The sequence below is a fragment of the Lactuca virosa genome, chromosome 2, assembly GCF_052849685.1.
Source record: "Lactuca virosa cultivar CGN04683 chromosome 2, Lactuca_virosa_CGN04683_v6, whole genome shotgun sequence".
NCBI classification, from domain to species: domain Eukaryota; kingdom Viridiplantae; phylum Streptophyta; class Magnoliopsida; order Asterales; family Asteraceae; genus Lactuca; species Lactuca virosa.
Genome location: NC_136427.1, coordinates 5,625,494 through 5,639,833, shown reverse-complemented (window position 1 = coordinate 5,639,833; position 14,340 = coordinate 5,625,494). Strand labels below are relative to the sequence as shown.

Here is a 14,340-nt window from a genome sequence, read left to right as displayed (position 1 = left end):
GCAATACCCATGGGCGGCTCAACCATTTTGGGGGCTCAAAGCGAGCCAAAAATTTGGGGCCCTTTGGCCTTTGCTATACTCGGAAGATGAATGAAATGTCATTTTAGTTTCATGAATGCAGCGGTCATTGATTTATTTTTCCGCTTCTTTTATTTTGTGGTTACCGGATTGGATTTTTAATGGACTAAACTTTTGGACTTTGGAGAATATGGGGCCCCTTAGAATTGGGGCCCTAAGCCCTTGCTTAAAAAAGCAAAACATAGAGCAGGCCTAGGCCCTGGCAATACCATGAAGTAAATCACGTAGGATAACTTCTACTCTACTTAACAGCTCCCATAATTTATTTCCTAGCCCTTTAATGTTTGCATTTGCCTTTAAAGTTTGGTTTAAATGTTGAAACAAACAAGTCACTAATATTAAATACCATCTATTATAAACTAGTAAAAATATATCAAATGTGGCATGAAAGATGGCAAAAAAATAAAACAAATGTACAAGTCTGAAATATTAGATATAATGCGTTATAAACTAGTAATAAAATATAAACATAGCAAAAATATGGCAAGAACACAAATATACAAATCACTAATTTAGGGCATACACATGAGAGACATTTATATTCTTGGATGGTCAAAGATTACCTACAAATGTACAAGTCACTGATGCAAGAGTTCGCATCAATGACATGTATATTCTCAGCTGCATCACAGTTTTATATACATGACTTTGATTTCCTCCCTAGCAAGTATGATTTCCTTTCCTATTTTCGAACACCACCATTTTTTAACCAAAAATAAATATAAACATACCCTCTCATATTTACAAACACCATCATTTTTTAACCAAAAAACATATATAAACATATCCCAAATGTATAAAACTGTAACATCCGGTTTCAAAAAGTTTCTTATTTCAGGATTGTGGACCGTAATTCGATCATGTAAAAGCCTTGGGCTTCAAGGGAATAAATTTTAGACCTTATATTGATGTTTATAATATTGGTTATGTGATCTGAGTCTTGATTTATGTTTTGGAGCAAAAGGGTAAAATGAAAAAAGTGATGTTTCAGACCTCTTTCATGAATTAATTATTTTAGTTCGATATGTTTTAAATCAAAAGTATTTAGATAGAATTGTGGGGTTTTTCAATACTTTCGCGTGGATATAAATATCACTGGAAATAAAGTTGAAACGAAGAAGTTAATGATTGTTCGAAGCTGAAATGGAAATTGGGAAATTTTACCAACGTAAAATAGTTTGTAGGAGAGAGATTTCTGGACGAGGATTTAATGACATACATTGAGCGTAGGTTAGGCTACGCTGATCATTGGCGCAGCAGACCAAAACCCTAAAATAAGGTTTTGAGCCATATTTAAAGGCTCTAACTTCTTAGGATTCTTCCCATGACCAGCCTCCATCACCTCAGATAATTCCTTGAGAAACCCTAGCCCCCTCTTGCTTGTTTTTAGCATTGGTGTCTTTTTTGAGCTTATCTTCTTCATTTGGTGGTTGAATCTTGAAGAACAAGATGTTGTAAAGTGTGGCACCTGGTTCTTGGTACGCATTCTTTTATTTAATTCTTTGAACATTTTGCATTTTTGACCTTGGACTCGGCGAGTCAAAGGACCGACTCGCCGAGTAGAAGCGGGAAGGGATGCGGGGTTTAAGTAATGGACTCGCCGAGTCGGGTCCCGGACTCGGCGAGTAGCCGCTGTCTGGACAAAAACCCTAATCCCCGGTTTTGCACCCTATTTAAAGGACCTTATGCAGCCTCCATCGCCCCTTTATGCTCCCAAACACCCCTCAGTGAAACCCTAGCCGTTTTTGAAGTAATCTAAGCCTTGTTGGTGGATTTTGGTGCTTGTGATCTTAGAAGGAAGGAGAGAAGCTTGAGGAAGCAAGTAGAGATCAAGAGAATCTGAGTTTGTGCACCTTCTACAGCTCATTGAAGGTAAAAAGCTGTAACCTTGCTCATTCATTTGTTAGATCCCTCTTTGGGGAGGTTTAGAGCTTTTATGAGCCATTTTTGGTGGCCAACCATGTTTGCAAACATGGTTGGGGGTTTAAGCTTCTGAAATCAAATCTTAAGGGAGTCACTAGGCAGATTTGGGTTGCTTTTGCACCCATGAAAGGTCCCATGTGCCATATGAGCTTGTTTTATGTCCTTTTGAGCTCAAAGTCCCATGCAAGCACATAAAGTTTGTAACTTTACGTGCTAGATCGATTGTAGAAGCTTGGATCTATCTTTTGATCGAAGGATGTACATCAGAAAGCAATGATTTAGAGTATGGACGTGACCAACTCGGCGGGTCCATTCTTGGACTCGGCGAGTCTAAGGGTTTTGCCCCTTTCTGTTGAGGGTCAAAAGAACCCAGTTGAGTGTGGAAAGGTTTTAAGGGGGTCCCAGGGAGTGACCCAACGTTCTGGACTAAGCCATTAATCTGGAAGTTCATGGGACTCGACGAGTGCATGAACTGACTCGGCGAGTCCAAGGCAATCTTCAAAGAACTCGACGAGTTGTTCATCAACTCGGCGAGTCGAAGACAGAACTTGTTCATCAGATGAAGGTGGACTCGACGAGTTGTTCATCAACTCGGCGAGTCGGATGAGTTTTCACGTGGCGTTCATAAAAGAGAGGAACTCGTAGAGTTGACGGCCCAACTCGACGAGTAGAGTCGTGGATTAGGACAAAAGGAAGGATAGGGACTCGGCGAGTTGGCGAGTCAGGTCAACTGGAAGTTGACTTTGACTTTGACTTGACTTGGTTGGGGGTAAAATGGTCATTTTACCCTAAGTATAGAGATCAGTTTCTAACTGAGTGTTGTGGGGTTTGTAGCCGGAGGATTTCCGGAGCAGCAGCGGACGGAGGTTTCCCGCACAGATTATCAGCAGCTACTTGTACGAGGTGAGTTACCTTCCAGTAGGGGTGGGTCTAAGGCCACAATGTCGGCCCACCAAAGAGGAGTATTTGGAAGATGATGGTCTTTGTGATAATCATCTTGGTCTAGTTATGTGTTTTGGTTATGAGTTATATCTGTATGATATGTTACGTGTATGATAGGGATAGTTTCCCTGACAGTGGTCTTTAGGACCGAGGGGTAGGTCAGTACTCGGATATGCCTGAATGTATGCTGATATCTTGTTGTTGTATGCTAGTGGTAGGGGGTGGAATAGTCCCCAGTTACCGGTTGAAAGATACCGATGATGTTTACCGGTTGAAAGATACCAATGATGATTACCGGTTGAAAGATACTGATGATGATTACCGGTTGAAAGATATTGATGGTATTGTATGTATGTGGTATGATGGGGGGACTCGCTAAGCTTTGTGTTTACGGTTTCAGTTTTTGGTTTCAGGTACCTCTTCGTCTAAGGGGAAGGAGCCGGCGGCATAGCATGGCATCACACACACATATGATTTTCCGCACGGAGTTTTCTGGGATTGTACTCTGATATGTTAATAGTTTATGACGTGGGTTTCAGACATGATACATTGCTTTATGATATGACATGTTTTTACAATATTTTCTAATGAATGTTTTTATTAGATAATTAATTAAAATGAAATTTTTGGGCTTGAATTTTGGGATGTTACAAGTTGGTATCAGAGCCCTGGTTTGAGGGATTCGGACACACCCTCGGGGGTGTCTAGACTCAAACTGAGGGGCTAAAAGATTTTTACAATAAAATGGTTTTCTAAAAATCTAAACGGAAGGATTTTAAGAAAGACAAGGTGTGTGATGCATGTCACCGGCCGAGCTCAAGTAAGTTTTCCCCAAGATACCCATACTTGTTAGGTTATGCTATATGGTTTTGATTCAGGAACTGCATGCTAGAATAGGACTAAGGATCTAGGAAGATGCCTTGTGTGCCTGATATATGATTCTGAGAATTGCATGCTAGTTAGGGTTAAGGATCTAGGAGGATGCCTTATATGCCTGTTGTATGAGTTGTATGTTAGGACTGTTTAGTCAGCAGTAGGATGGCCTGTATAGGTTATGCCTGATTTGGTTACTCGACGCACGAATGTTGCTTGCTTTGTGCTATGGGGGATCCTGGTTATTTCCAACTAACTAAGGAGCGGATATGTAACAGTATCTGTAAGTTAGTTAAGGGAAGTAGTACGGGCTCCTAGTACAGCTGATGACGGAGGGTAGGTCGGAGAGTGCCCTAGGGAAGCCTAGGATGAGGTCAGTGGAAAGGGTATCGGTAAAAGGGACTTGGTGAAGTCGAAGCAATCCTTGAGGAAAGTACAGGTAGATGTGGAAGGTAGTATGGGCCCGTACTACTGAAAGCAGAGGACCCGTACTCAAATCAAGGAGGGCCTAGATGGAACTGGGAACCTTGGAGAGTGTGCTAGTGTAACGCCCCGTTTTCATTTATAAATAAATAAATAAAGATAAGTATTTATGTCAAAAATGTTTATAAAATTATCATAAGTTATATATAAATATATAGTAGTAAATTTGGTGTTACAAATAATCAAAAATGTGTATAAAAGATTTAATGGTTATATGGTTTAAAAAGTTATAATTACATTTAAATATGAAAGTAAAAGTATATTTATTTTTAGCTAAAGTGATCTAAATGAAAGTTGTAGTACTCGGAAATACCCACGCATGAAAAAAAATACGTCGAAAACGGAGCTCGTATGAAGAAGTTATGAATTTTTGAAGTTTGAACAAAAATCTCGAAATGAAATCCGGCAGCCGACCACCGGCCGGAAAAGTGGCGAGTGGCGGCGCGTGGCGGCGAGTGGCGGCGAGTGGCTGGTGCCATTGGAAAGCTGACTCGATTTCCTTCAAGATGGAGTCGGGTCCAATAGTTCTAGGTGCGGTATTGAGTGCCAGAATTAGGCCAAAAGTAAAAGAAATCATAAAAAAAGAAATAATAATAATGGAGAAATTAGGTCATGAATAAAATAATCAACATTTTTACCTATAAATAGAGAGGTAATTTTCCTTCATTTGGGAAAGAACAACAAGTGTAAATTATAGTCTTGATAATCGAGAAGATAAATCCCGAGAGGCTGTTAAGTGAATAAACTCGAGAAAACAAACGTTCGTGTTGCTGTTCTGCGACTAAGGTGAGTTTTACTATTCTATATGTGATACTCATGTATGTAGTTATTATAAAACAAGTTCATGTGAAGATATTATGATAAATAATATTTACCATTATTTACCATTATTTACTATTGACGGTAATTATGTGTAAACATGTTATATGTGTAATTTTTACTGTTGACGGTAAAAATGTTATGCTATATATTATATACTAGTAAATGTTATTACTATGATTATTATATGACATACATGATTAACTACTGTAGTTAAACAGTAGATGTTTCAGGATTACTGTAGTAAAACAGTAAATGTTTCAGGATTACTGTAGTAAAACAGTAAATATTTCAGAATTACTGTAGTAAAACAGTAAATATTTTTATAATGATTATATGCATGTGGTAAAATGTATAGATTGTGAACTCACTAAGCGTTGGCTTATCAGATACTATTAACATTTTTACAGGACCCTCTGGGGTAAACAAGGGGAAGAATCCAGCTTGACTATCGTGGCAACCGCATTACTCTTGAAAATTATGGATAAAAGTCTTCCGCTGTTTATTTCAATAAATCATGTTTTATGTAATAAAGTTTAAACCTGGATTTATTTGTGTTTATTTAAAACTCTTTAAATGTCATTATATTATAAATGAAGTTTTACTAATATTCAAATGGGGACCAAATCAGATATTTTATTACTGTAGTAAATATTTATTTACCACAGAAAAAAAAAAAAAAAAGGGTGTTACAAGTTGGTATCAGAGCTTTAGTTTAAGGGATTCAAATATACATCAGTGTGTGTTTGAACTTAAACCGAAGCTCAAAATTTTCAAGAAAAATAAAATTTTGGAAAAAGTGTCAAAATTTTAAAAGAGTAAAGTAATGCGGAACGAGCAGTCAGCCGGTATTCTTCAAAAGGTATAATATAATATATTTTTATAATATATTACATACAAGAAATTTTGATATATATGATATATATGTATATATTTCACATGCTAGAATTGAATAGGATATAGATAAATATCCGTATGATTATGTGTTTACTTAAAATTAGCAAAGAGTAAAGTAAATGCTTTAAAACTATGCATAATTAGAATTACATAGACTTAGAATTTTGACTAAAGCCTTACTGCATGTTCTTGTTTGATTGTTGCTTTAGGGTAAAAAGTTAATTATTTGAATGACTATTTGATTCAGCATTATGTATAGTTATGTATTTATAATACTCTTTGATAATATTAATTGGTTAAAAAGAGTATAATCAGTAAACTCTGTAGACATTATATGTATGTCTACAATATGTGAAATAGAAAATGCGTGTTAAACTAAAATCTGCAATTTGGAAGACTTTGTGATATACCAAAAACAATTATGTATATGTGTGGACGTTAGTATGGGCCCGTACTAACGAAAGCACATGATACATAATTGGGACGGGAGGACCACAAGGAAAACCAGAAAACAGATGGAAGTTTCTTTAGAATAAGGCATAGGATTAATTACTTATATATATATATATATATATATATATATATATATATATAATTTATTATATTATGGTTATCAGAAAGATGGTGGTTACAAGAAATGGGAGTGGAAATGGAAATGGAAGTGGAAATGGAAATGAAAATCAACATGAAGATGTCAATGTTAGGGAGCTAGTTGCGTCTGAAATAAGAGTAGCAATTCAAGAATTTCTCCCAGAGTTATTCGAGCAAGTAAAGACTGATTTGTTAAAAATCATTGATAATAAGATGGCAGCATCTGGTCAACTCAAGAAATGCAAGTATCAGGATTTTGCAGCTACCAAACCACCATTGTTCCATGGAAAGAAGGACCCTCTGGTCAGCATGCGCTGGATATCAGAGATAGAGAATGCTTTTCGTACTTGTTTTTGTCAGCCAGAAGCAAAAGTTCGATTTGCAGCAAACCAATTACGAGGAACGGCGAATGATTGGTGGGAGTTAACCATGAAGAAGCTTAAGGAAGCTGAAATAGAGAACATGACTTGGGCAGAATTCAAAATACTCTTTCAAGATGAGTATGTTACAGTGGTAGAAATAGATAGAATAACTGAAGAGTTTCTATCTATGGAGCAAACAACGGAATCGGTCAATGAAATCACCGATAAATTTATGGAAAAATCAATCTTTTGTCAAGAATTTGTGGCCACGGAAAAGATGAAGATGAATCGTTATGTTAAGATACTCAAGCCCATGATCAGAGAGGTTGTTGTAACCTCTAACTGCAAGACATTCAAAGACATGACAGAAATAGCAAGAATATAATTGTTAAACTAGAAAAGTTAGATAGAGAATTAGAAGTAGAGATAGCCGATGATAAGACGATAACATCATATCATGTATATAAAGGTTGTGTATTAGTAATATCCGATGTGAAGTTCAAGATTGACCTCATTCCAATTCCGATGAAAGAAATCAACATCGTTATAGGGATGGACTGGTTAGAAAAGCATCATGCCTTGATCGACTGTAGAAGACATCGAGTCCGAGTTCAAACCCCAAGTAGGGGAGAACTAATCATTCAAGGGGAAGGAAGAAGGAACATGACATCCATCTGTTCAGCAGCAAGAGTACGGAAGTACATACATCATGGATGTACTGGATATTTGGTTTATACACTAGATGGTAAACCAGAAAAGAAGACAGTAATTTCCAATGTGCTAGTAGTTCAAGAATATACCGACGTGTTTCCTGAAGATTTACCCGGTATTCCTCCAAAAAGACAAGTAGAGTTTGGGATCGACCTTACTCCCGGAGCAGCACCAATAGCCAAGACACCATATAGACTTGCACCCCCTGAGATGCAAGAACTGTCTGCTCAACTGCAGGAATTGATAAAGAAGGAGTTCATACGTCTAAGTAGTTCTCCATGGGGCGCACCAATACTGTTTGTCAAGAAGAAAGACGGATCATTCAGGATGTGCATTGACTACAGAGAACTTAACAAAGTCACTATAAAGAATAAGTATCCTCTACCAAGAATCGACGACCTTTTCGATCAGTTGCAGGGAGCATCTTGGTTTTCCAAGATCGACCTTCGATCTGGATACCATCAGATGAGAGTTAAGGAGGAAGATATACACAAGACAGCATTCCGAACAAGATATGGACATTACGAATTCATTGTAATGCCATTTGGACTTACAAATGCACCAGCAGTGTTCATGGATTTAATGAACCGAGTTTGTCGACCCATGCTTGACAAATCAGTGATTGTGTTTATTGACGACATTCTTGTGTACTCAAAGAACAAAGAAGAGCATGAATATCATCTACGAGAAGTATTGACAGTACTGAGGCGCGAGAAGTTGTATGCCAAATTTTCAAAATGTGAATTTTGGTTACGAGAAGTCCAATTCTTAGGACATATTATCAATCAGAATGGTATTAAAGTTGACACGGCCAAGGTTGATGCAGTAATGAAGTGGGAAGTTCCAAAGACCCCTACAGAAATTAGAAGTTTTCTTGGTTTGGCTGGATACTATCGTAGATTTATCCAAGATTTTTCCAAAATCGCAGTACCATTAACCAAATTGACGAAAAAGAATGAATTGTTTGAATGGGGTAATGAACAACAAGTAGCTTTTGAGATCTTAAGGCAAAAGTTATGTGAAGCACCAATCCTAACTCTACCAGAAGGAGTCGATGATATGACTGTCTATTGTGATGCATCTTATCGCGGATTAGGAGCTGTATTAATGAAAAGAGGAAAATTGGGACCTAGATTCATTGGTCCATATAAAGTTATTGCACGAGTTGGGAAGGTAGCATATCGCTTAGAGCTACCAGAACAATTAAATCAGATACACAACACATTTCATGTGTCGCAATTAAGAAAGTGTATGGCAGAAGAAACCTATATTGTGCCACTTGACGATATTCAGGTAGATAACAGACTTAACTACATTGAAAAGCCTGTTGCCATTATAGATCGAAAAATAAAGACATTACGCAACAAGGAAATAGTAATTGTTAAAGTACAATGGCAGCACCGACGTGGAACAGAATGGACTTGGGAACCAGAAGATGAAATGAAAAAGAATTATCCCGAGTTCTTTTTATAAGGATTTCGAGGACGAAATCATTCCAAGTAGGGGAGAATTGTAACGCCCCGTTTTCATTTATAAATAAATAAATAAAGATAAGTATTTATGTCAAAAATGTTTATAAAATTATCATAAGTTATATATAAATATATAGTAGTAAATTTGGTGTTACAAATAATCAAAAATGTGTATAAAAGATTTAATGGTTATATGGTTTAAAAAGTTATAATTACATTTAAATATGAAAGTAAAAGTATATTTATTTTTAGCTAAAGTGATCTAAATGAAAGTTGTAGTACTCGGAAATACCCACGCATGAAAAAAATACGTCGAAAACGGAGCTCGTATGAAGAAGTTATGAATTTTTGAAGTTTGAACAAAAATCTCGAAATGAAATCCGGCAGCCGACCACCGGCCGGAAAAGTGGCGAGTGGCGGCGCGTGGCGGCGAGTGGCGGCGAGTGGCTGGTGCCATTGGAAAGCTGACTCGATTTCCTTCAAGATGGAGTCGGGTCCAATAGTTCTAGGTGCGGTATTGAGTGCCAGAATTAGGCCAAAAGTAAAAGAAATCATAAAAAAAGAAATAATAATAATGGAGAAATTAGGTCATGAATAAAATAATCAACATTTTTACCTATAAATAGAGAGGTAATTTTCCTTCATTTGGGAAAGAACAACAAGTGTAAATTATAGTCTTGATAATCGAGAAGATAAATCCCGAGAGGCTGTTAAGTGAATAAACTCGAGAAAACAAACGTTCGTGTTGCTGTTCTGCGACTAAGGTGAGTTTTACTATTCTATATGTGATACTCATGTATGTAGTTATTATAAAACAAGTTCATGTGAAGATATTATGATAAATAATATTTACCATTATTTACCATTATTTACTATTGACGGTAATTATGTGTAAACATGTTATATGTGTAATTTTTACTGTTGACGGTAAAAATGTTATGCTATATATTATATACTAGTAAATGTTATTACTATGATTATTATATGACATACATGATTAACTACTGTAGTTAAACAGTAGATGTTTCAGGATTACTGTAGTAAAACAGTAAATGTTTCAGGATTACTGTAGTAAAACAGTAAATATTTCAGAATTACTGTAGTAAAACAGTAAATATTTTTATAATGATTATATGCATGTGGTAAAATGTATAGATTGTGAACTCACTAAGCGTTGGCTTATCAGATACTATTAACATTTTTACAGGACCCTCTGGGGTAAACAAGGGGAAGAATCCAGCTTGACTATCGTGGCAACCGCATTACTCTTGAAAATTATGGATAAAAGTCTTCCGCTGTTTATTTCAATAAATCATGTTTTATGTAATAAAGTTTAAACCTGGATTTATTTGTGTTTATTTAAAACTCTTTAAATGTCATTATATTATAAATGAAGTTTTACTAATATTCAAATGGGGACCAAATCAGATATTTTATTACTGTAGTAAATATTTATTTACCGCAGAAAAAAAAAAAAAAAAAAAAGGGTGTTACAGCTAGACCTCTCAGAGTAGGTATGATCCTGACATTTATGCGTGTATTTTCAGCATGGTGACCACACGACATGGAGCAGGCGGTTCTGGATCAGGATCAGGATCGGGCTCGGGTGCAGGGTCCGAGCAGGTTGATGACGGGCTACGCGAGTTCATCGCGTCTGAGATCACGAGAGGCATCCTTGAGTCGACCCCTATCATCTTCGGGTCGATCAAGGAAGGGATTGTTGAGCTGATGGAGGATCGCCTTCGAACATTCAGGAGTGATTTGGCGTCTAGCCAGGTGGGTACGTGCACACTGTCCTTCAAGGACTTTCGAGGGAGTGGTGCGTCAGATTTCCATGGGGCGAAAGACACCATTGCTGCCAGGAGATGGATCGTAGACATCGAGTCTGCGCAGCTGACGAGCTTCTGCCCGGAGGGGTCGAAGGTGAGATATGCAGCAGGATGCTTGAGGGACAGGGCCAGAGATTGGTGGGAGTCTGTTGGTGACTCATTGGGAGCCTCGGCTGTTGAGGCTATGACCTGGTCAGACTTTGTGACCATATTCAGGGAGGAGTTTGCGCCAGCTGTGGAGCTTCAGCGGCTGGCCAGAGAGTTCTTGGATATGAGGCAGACTACGGAGACTGTGGCGGAGATCACCTCCAAGTTCCGGGAGAGGGCATTGTTGGTGCCCCAGTATGCGGGAGATGAGGATATGAGGAGGACCCGCTACCATGACATGCCACGAGCTGATATTCGGGAGCATGTTAGTTTTTCAGCTTGCCCTACCTTGGATTCCATGATTGCCAGGGATAGGGAGAGGGAGATTGATCTGGAGCACGTCCAGAAGAGGAAGGCAGTGGAGGGGCTGACGACTGGGGCTTCGGGGAAGAAGCCCAAGGGATCTGATGGTAGGCCAAAAGGTCAGGAAGGACGGGACAGTTGTGGGAAATGCGGTCGGTCACACGAGGGAGCTTGTCGCACTGGGCCGGGTTCGGGCTGCTATAAGTGCGGCAAGGTTGGGCATTTTGGCAGGGATTGTACTGCCCCCGCCCCCACGGTACAGATGACGGACCTGATTTGCTTCAATTGCAATCAGAGGGGCCACAAAAGGGCCAATTGCCCGAGATTGACAGCAGCGTCAGCAGCAGAGCCAGCAGCGGCGCCGGTCTCAGGGACGGCGCGGGTTACAGATGGCCGGAAGGTCAAGGCAGAGGCTCCAGTGGTGCGGAGCCGAGCATTTCAGCTGACAGCCGAGGAGGCACGCGCTGCACCTGATGTAGTGACGGGTATGATTCCTTTCTTATGCTTATATGTTATGGCGTTGTGATCTTGATATGTTATGTATGTGCACTGTTTAGGATCGTTCCTTGTGAACCTTATTCCAGTTCGGGTGTTGTTTGATTCGGGTGCCACCCGATCATTTGTCTCTCTTGCGCTTAGCAAGAAGTTTCCAGAGTCTTCGGGCATGTTGGATTCCCCTCTAGAGGTCGAGATTGCGGATGACCGGTCGGTGCGAGCATCGACGGTATTCCGAGATTGTGTGCTGAGATTATTCGAGGAGCGCTACCTAGTGGATCTGGTTCCCATACCTTTGCGGGGGAACAAGGTTATTATCGGTATGGATTGGCTAAACCCCAATGGGGTAGTGATCGACTGCGCGCAGCAGTTGGTGCGAATCAGGACCCCAAGTGGGGGAGAGCTGGTGATTCAGGGCGAGAGGCCGCAGCGAGGACCAGCTTTATGTTCAGCAGCAAGAGCTAGGCGTTACCTCCAGCAGGGTTGCGCAGGTTATGTCGCCTATGTTGTGGATACCCGGGAGGCGGGTAGGGCCACGGTAGACGATGTGCCCGTGGTACGAGAGTTTGCGGACGTATTCCCTGAGGAGTTGCCTGGGATACCTCCGGAGCGATAGGTGGAGTTCAGGATCGACCTAGTCCCTGGTGCGGCTCCGATAGCCAAGGCACCGTATCGGTTGGCTCCTCCTGAGATGCAGGAGTTGTCTACATAGCTGCAGGAGCTGTTAGACAAGGGTGTCATCAGACCGAGCAGTTCACCCTGGGGAGCCCCGATTCTGTTTGTGAAGAAAAAGGACGGGTCGCATCGGATGTGTATAGACTATAGGGAGCTGAATAAGGTAACGGTGAAGAACCGTTACCCACTCCCGAGGATTGATGACCTCTTTGACCAGCTACAGGGAGCATCTTGGTTCTCCAAGATTGATTTGCGTTCAGGGTATCATCAGATGAGGGTCAGAGAGGAGGATATGCAGAAGACTGCGTTTCAGACGAGTTATGGCCACTATGAGTTTGTGGTGATGCCTTTCGGGCTCACCAATGCTCCTGCCGCGTTCATGGACCTCATGAACCGCGTGTGTAGAACGATGTTAGACCGGTCTGTGATAGTGTTTATCGATGATATCTTGGTTTACTCCAAGACGCGAGAGCAGCATGAGGAGCACCTACGAGAGGTTCTAGAGACTTTGAGGAGGGAGATCTTGTATGCCAAGTTCTCCAAGTGTGAGTTTTGGTTACGCGAGGTGCAGTTTCTTGGGCACCTTGTCAACCAGAACGAAATTTCTATAGATCCGGCCAAAGTGGAGGCCGTGATGAGTTGGGAGGTTCCGAGGTCTCCATCTGAGATTCGGAGCTTTCTGGGGTTAGCAGGCTACTATCGGAGATTCATTCAGGACTTCTCCAAGATAGCCGTGCCCTTGACCAGGCTGACGAGGAAAGCCGTAGTCTTTCGCTGGGGGCCTGAGCAGCAGGCCGCGTTCGAGACACTGAGACAGAGATTGTGCGAGGCGCCAATCTTATCCCTGCCAGAGGGCATGGAGGATTTTGTTGTGTACTGTGATGCGTCCATCTCGGGCTTGGGCGCAGTATTGATGCAGAGAGGGTTTGTTATCGCTTACGCGTCGAGGTAGCTGAAGCCTCACGAGGCGAACTACCCGACGCATGATTTGGAGTTGGGGGATGTTGTATTCGCCCTCAATATTTGGCGTCATTACCTCTATGGGGTTCGTTGTACGATTTACACGGACCACAAGAGTTTGAGGTATCTTATGGACCAGCCAAATCTGAATATGAGGCAGCGTCGGTGGCTTGATTTGGTAAAGGATTACGATTGTGAGATCCTTTACCACCCGGGGAAGGCCAATGTCGTGGCCGATGCGCTTAGCCGCAAGGCAGCGCCGATCAGGGATATCTGTCTGAGGATGACAATGGTGACTCCGCTTTTGGAGCGGATCCGGGAGGCACAGCAGGAGGCTATGAAGGAGGAACATCGGAAGAGTGAGCGGATTATGGGGCAGGTTTCCTCTTTCGACTATGATAGCCGAGGGTTATTGACTCTTCACCGTAGGGTGTGGGTCCCTTATTATGGAGGCGTGCGCCAGGTCCTGATGGAGGAGGCACACAAATCCCGGTTCTCCATTCATCCCGGGGCGACGAAGATGTATAGGGATCTTCGTCTGGACTATTAGTGGCCCTGCATGAAGCGGGATGTGGCGTGGTATGTGGAGCGGTGCTTGACCTGCAGGAAGGTCAAGGCCGAGCATCAGAGACCACACGGCAAGATGCAGCCGTTGGATATTCCGCTGTGGAAATGGGAAGACATCACGATGGATTTTATCACCAAGCTTCCCAGGACCGCGCGGGGAGTGGATTCGATCTGGGTCATCGTCGATCGATTGATCAAGAGCGCCCACTTTAT

At 41.0% G+C, this 14,340-nt stretch overlaps 1 protein-coding gene and 2 long non-coding RNA genes across 3 annotated transcripts; all 3 read left to right on the top strand.

The window, feature by feature from the left end:
- Positions 1–4,981: 4,981 nt before the first annotated feature.
- On the top strand, positions 4,982–5,686 carry LOC145156234 (uncharacterized). Its single transcript, XR_013736554.1, has 2 exons — positions 4,982–5,085; positions 5,529–5,686. It is a non-coding gene; the product is annotated as an uncharacterized LOC145156234 (long non-coding RNA).
- A 1,834-nt stretch (positions 5,687–7,520) lies between these two features.
- On the top strand, positions 7,521–8,376 carry LOC145157220 (uncharacterized). Its single transcript, XM_079076289.1, has 2 exons — positions 7,521–7,975; positions 8,337–8,376. The coding sequence occupies exons 1-2, from the start codon at positions 7,521–7,523 to the stop codon at positions 8,374–8,376; spliced, it is 495 nt and encodes a 164-aa protein (XP_078932415.1).
- A 1,435-nt stretch (positions 8,377–9,811) lies between these two features.
- On the top strand, positions 9,812–10,516 carry LOC145156233 (uncharacterized). Its single transcript, XR_013736553.1, has 2 exons — positions 9,812–9,915; positions 10,359–10,516. It is a non-coding gene; the product is annotated as an uncharacterized LOC145156233 (long non-coding RNA).
- The last annotated feature ends 3,824 nt before the right edge of the window (positions 10,517–14,340 follow it).